A 22,723-nucleotide genomic window follows, 5' to 3' on the forward strand; every position below is an offset into this window, starting at 1 on the left:
CCTGGGGGTCAGAGCCGGGGCCGCTGGACCCCGGGGTTGTTTCCTTGGAGTCAAAATGTCCAGTCCCAGAAGACAGTTTCTCTCTTAGTGACAGAAGTCTTTCAGGTCTTGGAGGAAGAAGTGCCCAAAAGAGATTCCCTGGACCATCACAGGACTCGAGGCAGTTGAGGGCTGAAGAGGGAAAGGAGCTGCCTCAGGCCACCCAACTGATAGGGGCAGCCCTGAGCAGCGGGCCTGCTCCTGCCTCCACAGTGTCCCAAGGGCTCCCAGCCTCCTTCTGTGTTCACGACGATGATTCCCTGCACTCCCTTCTGGCTCTGCAGTCGCTTCAGTGTCTCCTCCACCTCTGCCATTTCCGACCGATCCGGTAGCCCAGCGTAGCGAACACCCCACATTTGTGTTTCTTAAAGTTGAAGGGGCGGGGGCGGGTGGGAGGTCTTTTAAAAATAGATTAACAGGCTCTCCTACAGATTCTTAGTCAATGGGGTCTTGAATCATTATAGTCACTTTACAAATATCCCAGGTGACTCTTATAATAGTGTAAGTTTAGAAACACTGACCTAGAGAAAAATCAAACTAAACTCTGCATATAAAAATCAATGAAAAATACAAAAGGCAAAATTTTCAAAAATAACAGGGACAAAATAAAAAAGCAAGAGGAAGAATAGTTACAAATTTGGAACTCGCTTTGCTAGGGTTAAAACACTGTGTAATGCGTGACTCATGTCTATGGCAGCTTAAGAACAAAGAAAAATGCCACACGTGTATTTACCCAAAGGAAAAAAAAATTTTTTTTGTTTCTCACACTAAAAAGTTCTAACAAGGAAAATTCAGCTTCTCTCATTCTACACTTCCTTTCACTTTTACAGTGTTAGGTTTTCCAATTAACTTTTATAACTATTATGTCTAGTTTATCTTCTCTTTTAACGTTTCTGGGAGCAAAAGAAGCATTTGGAGAACGTGTGTTTTGTTCTTTCTAGGAACTAAAATCTTAGTTGCTTTATGTAACTTTTAAAAAAGTCTCTTACCCCCCTTCAGTTCCTTTCTTCCTGTAACTCTACACTGCAGTGTCCCCTCATGCCCACCAGTTTTTAATAACCTGAAATGAAACCTTTTCAAAGAAATTACTTATTTCTAAGGAAATAAGAACAAAGGTCTGATGAAGAATGTAAAGCGAAAAGGATCTCTTTTATATGCAGAATTATAATCTACCATTATATAATGGCTCTCAGCTATAAAAGAAATGAAGGAGGAAAAGCTTAATTGTAGGGTAGAAAACAAATAACTTTGTTAATATTATACATACTTCAGAAAACCAGAATAAAGGGCATGGAGGTCCCAGCAAATCCGGATTACAGCCATTCTGCCCTTTCTGGGGAAGGCAAGGGGTGAGGACAGAACCACACAGTGGTGGTAAAATTAGGGCTAGGGAGATGAGAGCTAGGGAAGAGAAAAGAGAATACTAAAAGAAAGGGGGTATAAGAGGGAAAATACTAAAAAGGAGTAAGGAAAGTGGGGAAAATGGAGAAAAAAGGGGGAAGCAAGGAGAGGAGAAAGGCAAGAGGGGAGAGAAGAAGGGGAGAGCGAGAGTTAAGAGAAGAAAAGGGAGGGATAAGAAAGGGGACAAGAGGCAATTAAGGAGAGAGTGAAGAGAACACAAGAAGGGAGGGAGAGGAGAAAACAAATGGTAAGAGGGAGGAGGAACGATGTGGAGAAATGGGAGAAAGCGGGAGGGGAGAGAAAAGACAGAAGAGGTGGGGAGGAGAAGAGAAGTAGGGATAAGACTGAAGTGGTTGAGAGAAAGTAAGAAGTGTTTGTGTAGAACACTAAATTACACATATAATATCTGGCTGAAAAGAACTTTTCAACAAGATAGTCTTCCCATCCAAAACAAGCCCACCACCAAATACATGAAGTTGTCCAGAATATTATCTTAATTATATATAGCTAATACTAACTATGTGCCAGGCCTTTTACATATTTTTTCTCCTCATAATCATTCTATCAGGCAAATATCATCATCATCCCCATTTTCTAGATGTGGACACTGAGGCACAGAGAGGTTAAGTTCCCCAACTGGTAGAAGTGGGATTCAAAACCAGGTAGTTTCATTTCTAAGGACATATCCTTACCACATTTTTAGTAAACACTAAAATACCATGCAGTATTGGCAACTGATATAATTTGAGGCTTAAGAACTATGCTCTAAAGCCTCTAAGGAAAATTAAGGTCTTTGTTGTTTTCACATCCTTAAAAACATGAGAGAAAGAATAAAATTTTCTTAAGTTTAAGCAAACATTACCTATTAATTTACTGGATAAAACCTGTGAGCTGCTTTATACCTCTAGGCAGAAAAGCTTCATACAAAACTCACCTTTTAGTTCCTATATTTCTAGACTCAAGAGAAATGAGAAGTGTTTTAAACTAACGCTGGTTTACTTCCATTAGCTAATTTAAATAAAATTACAGTAAACTAACTTCCTGAATCCTTACAGGTGGCTTAGATATTATTTATAGTATGTGAAATTCAGCGAGAACTTGACAGAATTCACTGAAAATCATATTTGTAATCTTAATAAAGGCCATTAGCATTTGCACTTTTACTGTGGGTCCTTTTATATACTGTCATATTTAATCCTTAGAGCGTGTCATTAGAACAGGTGTTTTTGTTTTGCCATCAGAGTAATGTTATTGCTAATTACATTCAAAATAGTAAAATCACATAATTGCTTCAAGTTGCCCTCCTTTTACCAGAAACATGTATATGTAGTTACAATTCAAACCATTTTATACTTTGATAGCCGTTAAAATAGTTTATAATTTGGTAATACAAAATTCTACTTTGTTTTTTAATTACATCTAAGTGTGATGCTGAAAACAGAAATGTAACCTAAAATAAACCAGCAGTAAATATATTACTAGAGGTAGCCCAGGAAAAAGACTGATTAACTTACTTCTTTACGAAGTAATCCTTTCACTCTAGCAAGTAATTTTGTTTTTATCCTGAGGCAGAAATGGTACATGGTTAGATTTTTTTTTTTTTTTTTTAGATTGAGTTTCACTCTGTTGCCCAGGCTGCAGTGCAGTGGCACTATCTCAGCTCAACGCAACCTCTTCCTCGTGGGTTCAAGTGATTCTCCTGCCTCAGCCTCCTGAGTAGCTAGGAGTACAGGTGTAGGCACCACCAAGCCCAGCTAATTTTTGTATTTTTAGTAGAGATGGCATTTCCCCATGTAGGCCAGGCTGGTCCTGAACTCCTGGCCTGAAGTGATCTGCCAACCTCGGCCTCCCAAAATACTGGGATTACAGGCGTGAGCTACTGTGCCCAGCCAAAATTCCAAATATAAATGTGTCATTTAATAGGTTTTTTTTATTATTATTTATTCAAGACGGAGTCTCACTCTGTTGCCCAGGCTGGATGCAGTGGCATGATCTCAGCTTGGCTAATTTTTATATTTTTAGTAGAGACGGGATTTCCTCATGTTGGCCAGGCTGGTCTTGAACTCCTGATCTCAAGTGATCCACCTGCCTCGGGCTCCCAAAGTGCTAGGATTACAGGTGTGAACCACCATGCCCAGCCAGATTATGTTTTAAAAAGACAATTTAACGGTATCGTATTTAATGCCTAAAATATTTTTGTGAAGTAACATTCAACACTGAATGCAAACCCCTATTGTATAAACATAATAAATACAAGTATCGATGTTTAGAACTACAGCATTTACAGCATCTCATGTCTGTTGTTATTCCTGTGTCTATAGTAGCAAAACCTTAAAGCCTTGCATATTTAATGATGTAAATGTTTGATTAGCTCCTTAGTTCCAACAATACTTCTTAATTTAGAAAGTAACAGAAGATTAACTATAAACTGACTTAAATTTGTATGCAGTGAGGGAGATTTTGTCCCAAGGAAGAAACTCAGATCATATTGTCAAATGTAGACTTGGCACAAGAGTAGCAATACCTGAACAACTGTGCATATACCTAGCAGCTCCTTTATAATCTATGTGATTTGAGCATGATTTACCCCAATCATGGAGCTATTAAGCATACATTTCCTATTTCAAAAACCTGCAGAAGAGTCAACAATTCTAACCAACTGTCTTAAGAAATCTGAGAAGCTCCCCACCCCAGCTTCTTAAAAAGTGCCATCACTGACTTAAAGAAGATATTTCATCTAGTATAACTTAAATTCTTCCTTATTTTTCCTTGTTAATATAGATTCATATATAAGAGGTTTTTTTTTTAAAATAAAATTACAAATTTGTCCAGGAATTTTAATTCTTAAAATGCAACGTGCTGCTGCTGTGCTACACATTCTCTATAAGCCAGCTTTCACAATGGCTTCCAAATAATCTGATGCCAATTTTCAGATTTCAGCTCTAGAAGAAAAACCTAGTAAAATAAAGCTCCTAGAATGGAATACTCTGTGGAATATAAAATTACAAAATAACTCCACACAGTCTAACCTTTTTGTAATTACACGGCAATTTAAAATATTTTTATAGCGATTAAATTTAGCATCTATTTTTAAAAACACACGGCATGACTTCAGATTAATACAACGCTTTCTGTCTTAAAATAAAAGCAGAATGTTAGAAAACAGCAAATCTTACCACTCATTTTGTTTTTACAGTAGCAGCAGAGAACAAGAAAATCCAGCAAGGAAACAGCGTAGTACACGTTAACAGCTTTAATTGGAGAACGGTCTTTTTTTTTTTTTCTTTTGCAAGGCTGTAAGAGGAAAAGAGCCTTTGACCGAGTCACGTGATAGTCATCACGTGACCTGCAGTGACCCGGGAAAGGGGAAGGGGAAAAAAAAGCAAACGTTCCCGCTTGCAGGAACGTTTCTGATACAGGAAAAAAAAATGATTAAATGATTTCCATTGCTGCAGCCCTGAATATGACCATCTTTCAGACTTCCTTATGAACCAATTCAAAAGCTTATCAAAATATACTTTTCAGAAATATATATTTGATGTAAATGATTCTCTTTGTGTTCACTTTACCTTCAATAACACTACAGGTGCTATCTTCTAATTTTTTACTCATGTAGCCTGCCGCTAATTTTCATTTATAAAATTTGAGATAATATTTATTAATTTAAAAGATTCATTCTGAAATGTCATTGTATAACATAATTCTCGATAATCCTTAAGGAATATCCACAATACACAAATAATTGTGTATAGAATATAGTTTTGGTAAACATGTGTCTCAAAGGTGAGATTCATGTTTCAGGCTGTTATTTGCCTCTTAAGAGAATAAAGACTACCACTTTCATCGTTTGTTTTTTTTTAATTTAAGATTTAAATTAAAGTGCAGGTGCTCAGTAGATGGCATTCTTACTCATATCCATGAATCTGAAAAGGCAGCCTCAGGTGCAGGTTCAGAGTTCTCTATCCAAGAACAAGTAGAGACCAGAAAGGAGATCAAAGATGTCCAGTTACAACAGGAAAGAAGAACAAGAACTTTTAGGAGATCTTTCATTACTTTATGGTGCTATGTAACTTCAGAGGAAATTTATTAACAGCTAACACAAATATATAGGTAATGATAATGACAGTGGTTTGTAACAAGTTGTACAGTGGAAAGAAAGTGAATTTTGGCACTAAAAGATATACTTTAATAACAACTTCAGTATTTATTAGCAAGGCAATTTACTGCTCTTCTCTGAGGTCTTAGCTTATTTCAGTGACAAGGTTAATCAACATCATAGCATTGTTGTGAGAATGAAATTAAATAAATGAGTATCATCAACCAATATACTTGGTACTTTATTTAAGGAACTTTAAGCCTAGATTTTGGACATTAAAGTCATGCTGATGGACGAGAGTTGGGATGGAGAACAAAATTGAACACAACACCAAAGTTGTCAATAAATGAGGACTCAGCCTTAAAGCACTGAGAAGGGATAGAGGATTGTATGCACATATGCTGCGATCTCAAGGAATAAGGAACTTTAGCATGAAACAGGAACAACAGTGGTGAAGGGAAGCAGCCTTGGACTATCTGCAGACTACCAGCACTGCTTCAGGAGAGGATAGGAAGTCTCTGCTCCTGGGGCATGCGGGGGAAAGTGTTCCAGGACATCCAGGCTTCATTACAAGGCAACACAGGAACAAGTGTTCCGTAAAAAGGTTGAAGATATAAGGGAATTTATTTATAATGGAAAAAAAAACTTTCTAGTGAGTATAATGGAAATTATTGAAAGGAGATGATAAGTTAAATAATCAGTCAAGAAATGGAAATACAGCTGTGTGAAAATGTGAGCAAAAATAAGAAGGTGGTCTGCAGAGGCTTGCTTTTTGTTTAGGGGCTGAAGATTAGAGACATGGTTGGATTTACAGAGGGGATGGGTCTAACGTTTATGAGTACATTCTGTTGATACCAGGAGACTCCTTGCCCTTTGGTCTCATTTTTCAGGGCAACCCTGCCTTTTCATAGGAATTTTGAAGTTGACGATTACCCTTCCCCACTTGTAAGAATAGGCCCTTACTGTCTTATCTCCTCTGGGGTGTCTTACATGTATTTACTGGGATCTATTTCTCTAGGTTATCCTTTGCCAATTATTTCCCACCTTTGTGTGAGACAGGGCCTCTGAATGTAATTAACAGTTTTTGAAACGTATAGCCTTATTATTAGATAATCCTGCCTTTTCCTCGCTTTGTGCCCTTGGCAAGTTACTCTGCTTCAGTTTTCTTACCTGGAAATGATACTCACTTCACTTGATAAGATTAAGTGAGTTAACCCAAGTAAAAACACTCCAAATGATGCCTAGTACATACTCTGCACTATGTGGTTATTTTTGAAAACATGGTGATTATACTTTTACATACTATAACTATTATTTACTGAGTATCATCAACCAATATACTTGGTACTTTATTTAATTTCATTCTCACAACAATGCTATGATGTTGATTAACCTTGTCACTGAAATAAGCTAAGACCTCAGAGAAGAGCAGTAAATTGCCTTGCTAATAAATACTGAAGTTGTTATTAAAGTATATCTTTTAATACCAAAATTCACTTTCTTTCCACTGTACAACTTGTTACAAACCACTGTCATTATCATTATAGTGTAGGGTAAAAAGGATTTTAAGTACTAAGATAGGCTGATGGTGAGGGGGGAGATTGAAGATTGCAATTTAAAATACAGAGATCAGTTTAGGTTTCAATGAGAAGGTCACATTTGAACCAAGACTTGAAAGTGTGGGAGTGAGCCATGTAGATATCTGAGGTAAGAACATTCTACACAGAGGGAGTAAAGGCCCTAAGGGGGAACATGATTGGCATGTTTAAAACTTAACAAGGACACCACTGTCACCAGAGCATCGTGAAGGGGGAGAAAAGGAGTGAGCTTAGAGTGATTAAGAGGGAAATGAGTTACACTCTTGTTAGGTCTCATAGGTCACTGTATGCTTTTACTTTGAGTAAAGCAAGAGCCATTGCTGAATTTTAAAACATGATCTAAGTTACATTAAAAAAATTCAGTATTTTTTTGTAGCAAAATATGCTACAACCATTTTGCAAAACTGACAATATTTGCTAAAGTTGAACATATGCATACTCTATGATCTAGTAATTCTACTTTTAAGCATATGGGCAGTGGAAATGCTTACATATAACACCAACCAAACGATGTAATTTAGAACATTCATAGCAGTACTAATTTTAACAGCACAAAAGTGGATGAAGCATATTTGGGGATGATTAGGTGTTCATATTTGGACATGTTACATTAGAAATGTCTATTAATCATCCAAATGCAGATTTCAACTAGCAGGCAGTCCATTTTACTATTCTGGAGTTCAAGGAAATACCTACCTAGTCTAGAGATACAAATTCCAGAGTCTTTGGTAGATAGGCTTTAAATCAATGAGACTGGATGACATCAACAAAGGAATTAAAGTAGACAGCGAAGACAATCTAATGCTTTAGATAGGAGCATGAACACTGCTGCTATCTATATGTCTCTCAGCCCACATGTGCAAATGTTTCTTTAAGGTATGTACCTAAGAGAAGAAATGCTGTGTCTTAGGGTTTTGTGAATGTTAATTTTTATAGGATAGTGCCACATACTTTTCCCGAGTATATTAATTTATATTCCTACCAGCCAGGCATGTGTAAGAGGTTCTACTGAACCTCTCCATTACTTGGTATTTAGATTTTTAAATTTTTGCTCTCACTTTGATCTTATTTTGTATTACCCAGTCCATGTTTTCCACCTATTCTTTTACTGGGTAGTCTTTTTTTTTTTTTTTTTTGAGACGGAGTCACTCTGTCGCCCAGGCTGGACTGGGTAGTCTTTTTTAAAACACAGATTGGGCAGAGTTTTTGTGTATTCAGAATACTAATTCTCTATGGTTACACTGGTTGCAAATATCTTCTTCCTAGTTTATGATTTATTTTTCATATATTTTATGATGTACCGAAGTTCTTAATTGTAATTGAGTCAAATTTACTAATCATTTGATAGTCAGCATTTTGTGTGTTTGTATCCCAAAAAAACTTTCTCTACTCTGTAGTCATGAAGATACTCTCTCTTTAAGTCTTTAAGTCTTCAAGCATTAATTTTGGGGTGAGGTATGAGGAAAGGATCTGATTTCATTTTAATCCAAATGGATAACTAACTGTCCCAACATTGTTTCTTGCTCCCTATCCCCTAGGACATGTCTCTTACTTTTTGTGGGCACGACAACGCAATTAAGATTGTCTTATAGAAGATCTTTTTTTAATAAGAGGATGGTACCCAGAGCAGAGCATCCATTCTACCATATGACTTGAAATGGAAGTCTCCAAAATCACACCTTTTTTCTTTTGAGATGGAGTCTCGCTCTGTTGCCTGGGCTGGAGTGCAGTGGCGCGATCTCGGCTCACTGCAAACTCTGCCTACCGGTTCATGCCATTCTTCTGCCTCAGCCTCCCGAGTAGCTGGGACTATAGGCGGGGCCCACCACCATGCCTGGCTAATTTTTTGTATTTTTAGTAGAGATGGGGTTTCACCGTGTTAGCCATGATGGTCTGGATCTTCTGACCTCGTGATCCATCCGCCTCAGCCTCCCAAAGTACTGGGATTACAGGCATGAGCCACGGTGCCTGGCCCCAAAAATCACATTTCAACTCACCATAATCAGGCTTTTGTCCAGCCCACTCTACTGAGACTGCACTGGCAAAAGTCACTGAGATCAAACTCTTACTTACCAAATCCAATTAATCTTGCTGACAACTCTCTTAAATATTCTCCCTTAACATATGAAATACTAGTTTCTCCTAGTTTCCTTTCTACCTCCTGATCATACTTTTTCAATTTCTTTAATGGCTTCTTGTCTTCTGCTCTTCCTTAAGTGTTTGTTTTCCTGGGAGTTTTGCTCTTGGTCCACTTCTCTTAATCTACATGATCTCTCAAGATGATCTTACTTACTACTCTCATGAAAAATTATCATTCTGTATCTCATCCAGACTTTTTTCTTGAGCTCTAGATCTATAATACTTAATTTACATAAAACTCAAAACCAATTATTTTTTCCATCAATAGTCACTCCGCCTCTGTGTTACCCATGATAAGTTAATCTCAAGACAGAAATGTGAGAATAATCCTAGACTCTATTTTCCCCCTCATCTCAACTTCCACGTCATCTATTTGGGAGTTCTGACAGTTTTATCTCCTAAATATCTCTCAAATCCATGTTCTCTTCTACTCCACTGCTATTGCCTTAGCAGCACTAGGCTCTTTCTACTATTCCACTATTCTCCTAATGGGTCTCCTTGCCCCCAGTCCCTAGCAATCGATACATCTCTCACACTAATGCTAAATTGATCTAAAAAAAACAAATTTCATTGTATCCTCCTCTGCTTATAACCCAGAGACAATTCTTTATTGTGATGAGATGAAGTCCAAATTCTTTACTGTAGCCTACTACGCTTCCACATGAACTGGGTGATGCCACTCAAGCTGGTAAAATACTAGTCTATCCTTGTCAATACTATGTGAACCACATTTGTTTCCACTGGGATCAAAATGTCTTCAAGTGAAATTTTGTTACTATTTTGCTATTTTATCATTCATTTTATTATAATTTGTTATAGCCTAAACATAAGGCAGCATAAGGTAGTGATGAAGAACATGGACTCTGAGCTAGCCTGTCTAATTCTAATGACAGCTTAAAGCTGTGAGATCTTGCAAGTTACTTAACCTCTTTGTATCTTAGTTTTCTCACATGTAAATTGGAAATAATTATTCTATTTCATAGAGATACTATGCAGATTGAGTGAGTTCATATTTGTACAGCACTTAGAACAGTGTTTGGTTCACAGTAAGTGCTTAAGCAACGTCACCTAAGCACAGTGCTAGTGCTTACATTGACAAGCCTACCTGAAAATCAATAGTTCAGGAATGGTAGTTAATATGTTAAAATGTTATGAAGAAATCCAAACAACTGCTATGACATGCCATGCTATTAAGATAGCTCTCTGCAAATATTTGAGATAATATTACAAAAATAAGCAGGTACATTTTTAAGTTTGCTAAAATTGTCATATAATTAAACAAGAATGGGAAAATGAAAAATACATTGGTCACTGCATAATGCATTCCTATAAACTGTAATCTTCTCAGTGCATCCTCTGTGTTTATTCCTATAGAACAATTGTTTGATGCATATACTCAAATTAACGAGGTCTTTAGGAAACAAAAAATACATGCATTCTGTATTTTCCTCACTATAACCAAAAGGTCCTTGAATGTAGTGACCACGTCACTAACACTGAGGATATGAACTCTGTGGCAAATGGGAGAATAGTAAGGGTATGAAGTTAAGTCTTGTTTTCTTAGAAGGGTACTGAAGGTAGGAGTCAATATCACCTAAAGCACACAAAAAGCACTGACATTTGGATGGAAAATCCAACATGATTATGCCCTAAATATCTGCTAGTTACATATAACGAAGCAAAATGTACCTATATTTATCTCACTGAAACTACTGTGAAGAAAGATCCTAAACTGTTTCTAGTAAGTAAGGGATATTATATGGAAAACAATCAGTGAATTAGTAGCTAAACCCATTCCAAAAGACAATTTAAGGTGATTTAAGACATATGTAGCACCCAAACCAAACCAAAACCCAAGCCATGACAAATTGAAGAAAAGGGGAAATTAATATAGAAAAAACAATAAGAAAAAAGAGTAAGCTTAAAAAAATCACAAAAACAAAGCTAGGCTTGCTTCATGCCTGTAATCCCAGCATTTGGGGAGGCTGAGGTGGGAGGAATGCTTGAGCCCAAGAGTTAGAGACTAGTCTGGGCAAAATAGTGAAACCCTGTCTCTAAATAAATAAATAAATAAAAATTTAAAAAGGAGGGAGGCTAGTCTTATGCTCTTACTAGAGGATGAGCAACAAAAGCTCTCTGCTCTGTGTAATCTGAAACATGATTAAAATCAGACACCAAGACCACGCTGTCAAGTTAGTTTAGTTAGTTCTTCCCTTCTGCAGTTTAAGTATGGCCCACACTGCCATACAACATGATTCCAAAAAAAAAAAAAAAAAAAACTAAAGCAGATATAGTCCAAGATGACTTCTACCATATATAAAATTCAGTAAAGCATCCATAAATGTCTAACTTTTAGCAACATGTCCTCCAAAATAGTTGCAAAATGAACAGCTACAAAAGAAGAATCAGTTTATTTGCAGAAAGAGATTGTTAGTTATGAGGCAAATTAAAAGTATGAACAGTTGATTTTGATTTTTTTTTTTTTCCTGGCAAACCAGATCAGCTGTTTATTAAGGCTTCTGTTAGATTATCATAATCAGGGTCATTTGTATGTCCAAAAATTTAAAAGGCAGACTCATTCACCTAAACAAAGAGTGGTTTCAGGTCACTAAGATATAAAAGGATGGGATGTGAGGTGCACACTTCTACTCTTCTATCTATTTTTATCTGATACTTCAAAAGACTGACTCTGACCCTGACTCTGATTCTTGTGGCAGTATTAAGGTGCAGGTTCTGAATAAGCATCTAAATAATATATGTTAAACTCATGCACCTTAGAGCTTAATTGACACATATCCACAGAGTCAAGGGACCAAGGAAAGATCAATGAAATCTGCAACCAGGTGCTCCATGGGAGGGAGTCTATTGCTGGGGAGTGACTGACAATGAAATATGCCAATAGTCTTAGGGGAGATAAGGGAAGTGAAGAATTAGAAACTATAATTTTGTCCTTGGCACAAATCAAACCTTGTTTCTTCTCCTTTTAACTCTCTCTGATTTGCTCACCCAGGTTTTACCTCTTTTTCCGTTCAGAGTCCTTAGTCAACCTGCATATCTCACCAGATAGTAGCCAGTTTCTTTCTCCATAATTTTTCCCTTTACTTATACTAAGATGTTGATTCAACAAAACTTTTACTTTACATTATACATGCTAATAGGAAAGCAATGTGAGGATCAGTCTAAGGCCAAATATGTTTTGGATTGATTTGAGGGGTGAGGGTGCCTGGATAATGTTAGGAGGCTAGATATTAACCAGAAAATGGTCAATACAGAAGTTATCTGTGTTCTAAAAGTTAGTATTTCCCAAACATTCGAATTTATGTGCCAGCAAAATTTCAAAACAAATTCTGGGGACTCATTAACCAGCTTTTCATTAGGCCAAGTAAAGACATTAAAAATTAAGAAGAAATTAAGAACAGACAGAAGGAAGTCTATCCTATATTGTCACATCAGTTCATAAAGAGAGGATACTGTAGCTTCAAATATTATAAAAGATTTAACTTCAGAATTTTTAAAAAGTCTTAAGTGAATAAATTTAACTTAATGAAAAACCACTACATTATCTTTATTATTCCCATTTCTGAGACTGATGAAATTTCCCTACATCTATGGATAAGGGTTTGGGAATAACTCTTAGTAGTAATAGGGACAGGGATTTATCATTCAGGCTGGCTGAGCTCTGGTGACGGGAAGAAGGAAGAAACACAGCAGAGGTAGGATAATTATATTATCATCACCCAAACCGGAACACTTCTGAAGTGAAAAAGGGGGCTAAAAATCATTAAAAATACTAATTTGGTATGTTTCTCTATTGACTGATATATTTTAATTACATTGAGGGAGATAAAGTTCTAACAAAATCTATCGAAAAATAAAATGCTTTATTAAAAAACACATAGGCAAGTACATTAAAGCGCATTTAAAGGTATTCTTCATATTGAGTATCTGAATATTGAGGTAATATAAACAGAACAATTATTCTTAGTACGTATGTATTTTAATTTCTTAGCTATAACTGTCTTTAATTCCTTATCACTGGTATTTAATTGAACATTTTCTTTCAAATAGACATCTTAATTTTTTTAAATAAAATTGCTTACAATGTTGTATTTTATGGTTTATAAACTTAAAGCTGCTGATACCTTCAACTGACTCTTTTTTGTAATATTTTAAGACTACAATATTTATATTAAGAAAAACTGTTTCTAAGGTGCTATCTGGTAAGCTGGGAGCATATCGCTAAGTGGAGGATATTCTCAGTTCTATTTTTTGTTTCTTATTGAGATGTGTAAATACTTCAAATATTTTTACAATATTAAGTACTATAAAAACTTTAAGTACTTTTACAAATCTCACTGAATTGTCTTTATTTTTCTTTTGCATGTTTCACCAAATTTAGACCTTGTTTTTGAGCTCATTATTGCTGAAAGGGTTTACTGCAAAATAAAAAACAGTACTGCCAAATAACAGTTACAGATTTATACAATACAAAAAGTGATAAAATCATTCAAACTATTTTTTATATATTCAGTGGCAGAAATATTTAATTTCCTCATTATTTATTTATTTAACCTATATGCTTCCCACTGGTCCTTCCAGTAGGTGCCTTGGTGACACCAAGTGGCCAGCAAAGACAGCAGCATCAAATACTTCTGCCACTACCACCAGGAAACTGAAAGGAGTTAGTCTCCGGTCCTTTAAATCTAAGCACACTTTCATTGACTGTTAATTAAGATTTGCTCTGGCAAGGGTCAGGAAGAGAGAATGATTTATTTTGGTTGTCTAAGATTTAACCACAAGTTAAAGTGAAAAAGAGATGGATGAGCTACTTACTAGAGATCAAGGCGGAAGATGGAAATTCAAAATGGTGGTCAACCAAATCTATCACAACTTATTTTAACGAACTACTAATAATATTGTTTTAAAATGATAAATTCAAGACAAATGTTAAACCAGTTAGGTATCAAGATGAGGCAAAAACCAGAACTGTCTTAGACAAATTGGGATATAAGGTCCCCCTACTACTAAGAAATACCTATTTATTAAGGCTATGAAACACCTGACAACATTTATTCATATAAGGCAGGCAATTAGTGTAGGCCTTGATCTAGGAACTCACCAAGTTGGTGAGTCAAAACTTGGGAACAGAATAAGGAAGTTACAGAAGAAACAGAAAAGATCAAGGTCATTATTCATGCTTAGATGTTTAGAGATCTTTCTTTTCCTTGGAAATTTATTATTCTTTTTAAAGTTTGGATAAAGCAGAATGCTTAAACTAGGGGCCTAAGTATGATTCAGAATTGTGGATAATTTCATTTATCTGTGTACAAGTAACTGAAAATTTCTATGATTAGATTTGCAGCACAATTAGATGTATCAGTGATAAACACTAAGTAGAGTACATTTGAAGAATGACTCATGGTTAGAATCTACCTTTAGCACTAAATTGAACTGCATATAAATAGAAAACTTGAAGGAGACGTGTTTACCAAGCACCTGTTTCTAAACAAGAAATTATTTTTAGTGCACTTGTTTAGAAAGCTGCAGAGGCTGTGATATTAATGTGCACGAATGCAGCAGGTTGTGAACATTACTAATTTTAGTATCAGCCTAATATGAACAATGATGAATCATTCTTTTGTTATTTTAGTAGGAAAGAGTACTTAGGATTTACTGCAGCACATTAGGTTAACTATGTCTCAATAACTGAACACCCACACTTTGACATCACACAGGCAGTGATACGGATCAGTGACGCAAATCCTGTCAGGATCAAACATTAAGGCCACAGATTGAAAAACACTGCTCAAGTGAAAAAGCAGGCTAGTCATCTACCATGCAGACGGCATTAAATCAGTACTGCTAATGTCATCATGGGTTGTGCTAGGTTCTCTTTTTACATAACAGCTAAACTTTTTAATTTTAATTATAGATTGCCCATACAACAGTATCTATATTTTAGTTTCCTCACAGCTTCTGTGCTTTCAGGTCTGGACTCTCAGAAACATGTCTTAAGGTTCTACTTGCCATATGAATTATCTGTAAAAAGGTCTCTGTATCTAGGCTTTTTAGAATATCATCTGCAGATATGTTGCCATTTATGAAGTATTTTATATAATATGCTGTGCTTGACAAAATATCATTTTGATTAGGATTTGGAGCACTACACTATGGTCTTACAATTCACTGCAATTTCAGGGTCTTCTTCCCACTAGTCACTTTTTCTTTGGGCCTATAATTGTAAAGCTTTATGAGTCTTTTTGGGCATCAAAATATCAATTTTTTAACGGTTACAGCTGGATAGCTTATGAGTAATCATACGTGTAAGGTTTCAAAATATATTATCCCTGAATTAAACATACCCACACCTAACTGGAAATCTTTTCTTCTATAAAAGGAAGAGAACTTACCCCTGGAGGCTTGACACACAATGTTCACATCCTACTGTAGGTTCTTCCAAAAAGAAACTAGGCCTGTACACTTAAAGCATTACCCTTCCTATTAGTTTATGTGGTAAGACTGGCACTTCCCAGGGGAACTGGAAAACCAAATGGAGATCAAAGCTGGAGGCACATCTAATAACCTTTCATTCTGTCATCATTACTCTGATATAGACTAACATGAAAACATGCCAAGGGCCTTTTCCCATACCCTCAGGCTTTTGCTTTGGTGGCGTTTCCTCAAGCAGTGTTGCTTCTTAAGAAAAACTGTTAAAAAAAAAAAAAACGTAAAAAAGCAAAGGCTTTCCCTCATTCTAACTTGTTGTTGTTGTTGTTTTAACTGCTAATCATCTAAAAGAAGTATTTGGAAAATAAAAACACTGCTGAGACAGTTGTTCTCATAGTTCTTTTTGACTGTGAAATTTGTAAATCATCCTAGTTTCTTACCCTCCACACTGAGCCTCCAGGTCTCATTCTTATTTCTATAGTTTTGATTATCCCCTGCTTAAAATCCTTCAATGGTTCTGTTTTTTTCAGAATAAAATGTGAAATCTCTAGCATGGCATATAATGGTATTTGCAAAGTAGCATATATTTTTAGTCTCATTTTCAGACACTCTCCCATGCAGTCTCTTCTCCAAGCCACCTCTCTAATCACAGTTTTTCCGTTTCCTCTAATCTCTGTGTGCTTGGGCTTTGCAAATGCCATTCCTTCTGTCTTGAAGATATTTTTCTATTTTTTTTTTTCCTTCTGGCTAACTTTACTTCTTCAAGCATCATCTTTTCCTAAGCACTCAATGACTTCCCTATGCTTGCTCAGGTATTCCTACTCTGGCCTCCCACGTAAATTCCATCATAGCACTTAGCATTGCCTTCTTTGTTTTAACTGTTGGGTTACTTTTCTGTCTGTTGTACTAGGCTGTGAGGCAAGGCCTACGTCTTTCAAGTAACTGTCAAGAATGAGTTGTTCCTCAGGACATGAAAAGGGATTTAAAACAAATTATCTCTCCAGGGAAAAGAGCATATATTCAGTGACTGTGCTTTCTGTATTCTAGCAAGTGACTGAACACAAGACTGGACACAAATAAGCAAGATACTTCAGCATATTAAGACTAAAAATAATATTAAAATATTGAAATATGATGGTATTTTACTGTAATGATAAAAGGCTTTTCCAAAAATATTTAAGGATTACATGATAAAGCAGAAGGGAATGTCAAAAGACAGAACTCTGTTAAACCATGAAGAATGGAAACTGGATTTGATTAAAATTCATTCTTTAAAAGTGAACGACATCTTCAAACAATGGTATCACATGGGTTTTGGGATCAGAGAGTCCAATGCTAACTCTACTCAACTCTGGTAGAGTCATAATTTTAACCTCTGGAGCCACAGAGAAAATAACATACCTGTAAAGAAATTCTGTCCTGCAACCATTATGTTATTTTGTGATTCTTATGGTTAATGGTGACATGTTTGGATGCACTTTAATCAAAGACCATAACCACAGTCAGGAGCACAAGTCACACCTCTTTAGATACAGGAAGAAACTTTCTGAAAAATGAAATTATGCCTAGTTTGTCGCCATAACAGAGGAAAACTTACAGAATGAATCCTAGATAAGGTGGAGAGGAATGATTTTTCTATCTCTATATATCTAGGTAGTGCCTAAAAATCACATACAACACGTTGCCATACAAACAAAGGAACCAGGAAAGATCTTTTCTGTTTCCTAGAACATTTTCTGCAGATGGTACAAAAGGATGTAAATGAGATTATATAAATTCACGGTAGTTTCTTTATAATGTTATATAAGTATTCTCTGGACATCCTAGCCTCATCCCAGTCACGCTTCTGGAAAAAAATTACAAAGGTTTGCCCCTGGGTTAGAATGCTTAATTAGTACTTCCCTGAATCAAAAAATGTGGTAGAAGTTACTACAAGGCTAAACTAAGGTAAATCTCTGTGTTTGTGATTCAGTTGTCCTTCTCACCAGGATATCCTTCTAATGAAGCTAACTTTGGAGAGTCTGGTTTTTATTTTTAATAAGGAAGGTGACCTTTCTAGATATTCTTTCACAGTGTTAAGAAAATAAATCCTCAAGGTATAAAGATTCTCTGCCTTGAGTTTCTTTTATATTTTATTTTATTTTCTTAGGCTAGTCAAGTGAAGCAGTGGGAGTGGAAAGGAAACAAAGAAATCCATAACGGGATGTGATCAATTAGTTGTAAACACTGCTGCATTTGGACTAGTGGGTTTCTTATCTATCCCAAATGTCAGAATTCTTTAAGCCAGTTATATATTATGATATGAACTTTAGACATTTCTTTTCTTCCACTCCCTTGATTTTCAGAAAACGGATAGACTATTTGATGTACTGATAACCTTGATATGTCTGATTTTTTGTTTTTTACTAGTTTAAAAATTCACTTATCTGCACCAAAAACACTATGGTATATCGCTTTCCTGAATGAGCTTAGGGTCTTAATTTAAAAAAACAACTATACATTTTTAAATAAAGTTGGACTAAACCATTTAAAAGGGGTTAAAACTTCGCTTATATAATTGTTTATGAAATTCATGTTGACATTATCATACTATATGTAAAGTATAAAGAAGAAAAACCTCCTATAATCCTACCATATACTTGGAGGAAATATGCCAAAATTATTTTCCATGGATCTGTATTTTCAATGCAAAAGTAATGTTTTTTCTTATTACAAAAGAGTTAATTTTGTTGCTATCCTTAATAATATATATCAAATAAATGGTCCTGATTAAACCAAACACCTAAATAATAAAACTTTTTAATCTTCCATTTTTGAGAGAAAAAGAATAGAGGAGGCTCACCCTGTAAGTGTCCTCTTGGAAGTATTTTCTAGTCCCTGGATTGGTTTGGATGCTCCTGCTATATGCTTCCATAGTGCCTTTTCTTTTTCTTTTTCAATCACAACACTTGTCTCACTTCATCGAATTCCTTAATCTTCTGTCTTTCCTAGGAAACTGTAAACTTCATGGGGGTCAGGGATACAGTCTATGTTGCTTATCACTACATCTCCAGTGTTTTGGAATAGTGATTGCACATATTAGGTTAAAAATTATTTACATAAAGTAATGGGTTTAAAAAGCAACCCCCATGCCATATTCTAATCTAGATTCAACTCTATCTTCTACATAATCTACAACTATATAGTACAATCAGTATTATTAATACTTACAATGATTTAAGGCACGGAAAGACTGAATTATTTTCAGTATATTCTGCTTACCATGGCTGAATTTGTTATTCTGTAAATATTTTCAGTAAAATGAATTGGAAAAAGGCTTCTGGTTTTCAGTTAATCAAAAAGGTATTTTACAAGGACATTCTGTGTTTAGGTTAAGGTTTAAAGCACACACTTTTTATGCCTATTGTTATTAATAATATCATCTTTAGCAAAAATATCTTAAACCCAATTGATTAAGATTTCTTCCAAAAAAAGTAGAATCAAATGGTATTAGTCACCCCACCCCACCTCTGCCATTTAGGGTAATAAAAATTAAGGTATTTCTTAAGTATAAATGAAGAAAGAGCCTTTCTCAACCTCTCATACTCAGTGCTATCGTTCACTCCTTAAAATTCTTTCAGTGAAATCACCCCTCAAAACAGGATTAGTAAAGGAAATAAAACATGTTCTCTCAATGCTCTGAGGAAAAATTACATCTTGCAATTAAAAGCAAAAGAGGTTCTGTTTGCCCCAGCATCATGCACTATAAATCATGTAAAGCTAAATGGCACTTTTTGACAGGGATAGTCTTGAGGTTCAAAGATAAATTTATGAGCACAGTATTTGGTAAAATAATTTGGTTTTAGCTCTTTAGAAGTTAAGACATTACTTTCAGCATTCAATTTTGAAATATATTAAATATTTCAGGAAGCAAGTACATGGTTTGGAGGAACTAATCATTGTTGAACTATGAGTAGAGTACCATCTTAGGTACTCTATGTTTGAGAAGTCACTGTAAGGTAACTGTTAGAAGTATGCATTCTGCAGCCAGGCTGCCTGAGTTCAGGTCTCAGTGAGTCATTCAGTAACTGGTAACTACAGACGAATTATTAACCTGTGTCTCAATTTCTTTGTATATAAAATGAAGATAATAGCTAGCTGAAAGGGTTGCTGGGAGGATTAAATAGGTTAATCACATGTAGAGTGTTTACAACACTAACTGGTACAGGGATTGTTCAATAACCATTAGCTAATATATATGTTAATTAAATAACAAAGTCACTTTCTCTCCCTTTTTTCATTACTTGAGGATCTATAAGGCAATGTCTTTGCAATTAGAAATGACTAAGTGCTGAAATAAAGACAATTCTATTGTTACATGCCTAAAATAAGTAAATAAACATTTACTGAATTTCTGTATGTAAGGGGCAGTTGTAAGTGCTACGGGGAGGAGAGTGGAGGGGAAGGTAGCCTACAAAGAGTATATTACCACTGTATCATGGTTTTGTATCATAATCAGTTGAGAAAGGCTGATGTGGGCCTATACATCTGTAGGTTTAAACTCCTCAGTTGATTCCAAGATATCTTGGTGCAGGTAAAAATTATTCTTTAGAAATCAAAAACTTTCATTTGAGTTCTAGATCCACCACTACCTTGATATGAAGCTTTTTATGAATCTCATATTCCTCTCTAAGATTTAAAGTTGATTAATGCAATCAATGCATACAACACAATCTTGGCAGACAATGAGCACCTAATTACATTATTAAAGATGGACTCTAAGACAGAAAAAAAAGACAAATAACAATATAGACCAATAAATAACATGCCAGATTAGAGATATAAGCCTGATAATATATACATTACAAGAAATGAAGGAGTTTTTTGTTTGTTTGTTTGTTTTTAACATTGGAGTGGTCACAAAGAGTCTCAAAATAGATGTAACTAGTATTGGGTTTTGAAGGGCTGGAAAGATTCAGAAAGCTCTCACCCGTATGTGTGCATGCTCCTGTGTGATTTTTGTAAGAAGGAACGATGTGAACAAAGGTATGAAGGAGGTGTGATGGTTAATACTGAGTGTCAACTTGATTGGATTGAAGGATACAAAGTACTGATCCTGGGTATGTCTGTGTGGGTACTGCCAAAGGAGTTAGTGGGCTGGGAAAGGCAGACCCAACCTTAATCTGGATGGACACAATCTAATCAGTGGCCAGTATGGCTAGAAGAAGGCAGAAAAATGGAAAAAGAGAGACTGTTGAGACATTCCTTCTAAGGTGAAGGATATGTTGCTGCATTTGGCCCCTCCTACAACCAAGAAAGAGGCACAATGCCTAGTGGGCCTAATTGGATTTTGGGGGCAACACATTCCTTATTTGGGTGTGTTATTTCAGCCCATTTATCGAGTGACCCAAAAGGCTGCCAGTTTAAGTGGGTTCCAGAACAGGAGAAGGCTCTGCAACAGGTCTAGGCTGCTGTGCAAGCTGCTCTGAAACTTGGGGCATATGACCCAGCAGATCCAATGGTGCCTGAGGTGTCAGTGGCAGATAGGGATGCCGTTTGGAGCCGTCGGCAGGCCCCCATAGGTGAATCACAGCAAAGGCCTCTAGGATTTTGGGGCAAGCCCCTGCCATCTTCTGCAGATAACTACTCTCCTTTTGAGAGACAGCTCTTGGCCCGTTACTGGGCTTGGTGGAAACTGCACATTTGATTATAGGTCATCAAGTCACCATGCGACCTAACTGCCTGTCATAAACTGGGTGCTTTCTGACCCATCTAGCCATAAAGTGGTTCAGGCACGGCAGCATTCCATCATCAAATGGAAGTGATTGAGCTGCAGCAGGTCTTGAGGCACAAGTTACATGAGGAAGTGGCTCAAATGCCCATGGTCTCCACTCCTGCTGCCCTGCCTTCTCTGCCCCAGCCTGCACCTATGGCCTCATGGGGAGTGCCCTATAGTCAGCTGACAGAGGAAGAGAAGACTAGGGCCTGGTTCACAAATGGTTCTGCATGATACGCAGGCATCACCCAAAAGTGAACAGCTGCAGCACTACAGTCCCTTTCTAGGACATTCTTGAAGGACAATAGTAAAGGGAAATCTTCCCAGTGGGCAGAACTTCGAGCAGTGCAACTGGTTGTGTACTCTGCATGGAAGTAGAAATGGCCACATGTCCAATTACATCCTGATTAATGGGCTATATCCAATGGTTTAGCTAGATGGTCAGGGACTTTAGTCCTCTGAGCATCTTTAAGAGAGTTGTTTTAAAGTCTCCATTTTCTTTCACAGCCCCAGGAGTTTTTTTTTTTTTTTTTTAAGTATTTAAGTTTTTTTTTTTTTTTTTTTTCTGGTATTTAGTAGATCTACCAGAGTCTTTTTTCAGGAACAATTTCTGTAGATTTCTTTTTTTTCCTTTGAATGGGCAATACTTTTCTGTTTCTTTGTATGCCTTATAATCTTTTTTTGTTGAAAACTGGACATTTCAATCTAATCATGTAGAAACTCTGGAAATCAATTTCTTCCCTCTCCTCAGAGTTGGCTGTTTTTTGTTATTGTTCTGATTTTTTTTATTGTTGTAGACTCTCTCTTTGCTATGGATCAGCCTGAGATGTACATTTAAGGTCTTCCCAGAGCCTATGTCTTTCCCTGAGCATGCATGGTCATTTTCAATTTTCCCTGTTACAGCAGATTTGAGACAGTCTTGCTATGTTGCCCAGGCTGGAGTGCAATAGCACAATCATAGCTCACTGCAACCTCGAACTCCTGGGCTCAAGCAATCCTGCTGCCTCAACCTCCCGAGTAGCTGGGACTACAGGCATGAACCACCATGTCTAATTTTAAAAAAAATTTCAGTAGTAGAGATGAGGTCTCACTATGTTGCCTTGAACTCCTGGCCTCAAATGATCCTCCTACCTTGGCCTCCCAAAGTGTTGTGATTACAGGCATGAGCCACTGAGCCTGGCCTATGGTACATGTTGACTGGCCTAATCTTTAATGTATGGCTCCCAGACAGGGAAAAAAAAAAAAAAA

At 36.4% G+C, this 22,723-nt stretch overlaps 1 protein-coding gene across 3 annotated transcripts in view; it reads right to left on the reverse strand.

The window, feature by feature from the left end:
• FNDC3A (fibronectin type III domain containing 3A) overlaps positions 1-22,723 on the reverse strand; it is a 216,032-nt gene that overhangs the window by 86,999 nt on the left and 106,310 nt on the right. The window contains exon 1 of one of the 3 annotated variants that reach the window (XM_011939509.1): positions 4,617-4,730. The exons of the other annotated variants lie outside the window; for them this stretch is intronic. Coding sequence (XP_011794899.1) covers positions 4,617-4,623 — 7 coding nt within the window. The 5' untranslated portion in view covers positions 4,624-4,730. Of the gene's footprint in view, positions 1-4,616; positions 4,731-22,723 lie in introns of those variants that run through there. 3 annotated transcript variants of the gene reach the window in all.

This window comes from Colobus angolensis, unplaced genomic scaffold (assembly GCF_000951035.1).
Source record: "Colobus angolensis palliatus isolate OR3802 unplaced genomic scaffold, Cang.pa_1.0 Scaffold101, whole genome shotgun sequence".
In the NCBI taxonomy this organism is placed as follows: domain Eukaryota; kingdom Metazoa; phylum Chordata; class Mammalia; order Primates; family Cercopithecidae; genus Colobus; species Colobus angolensis.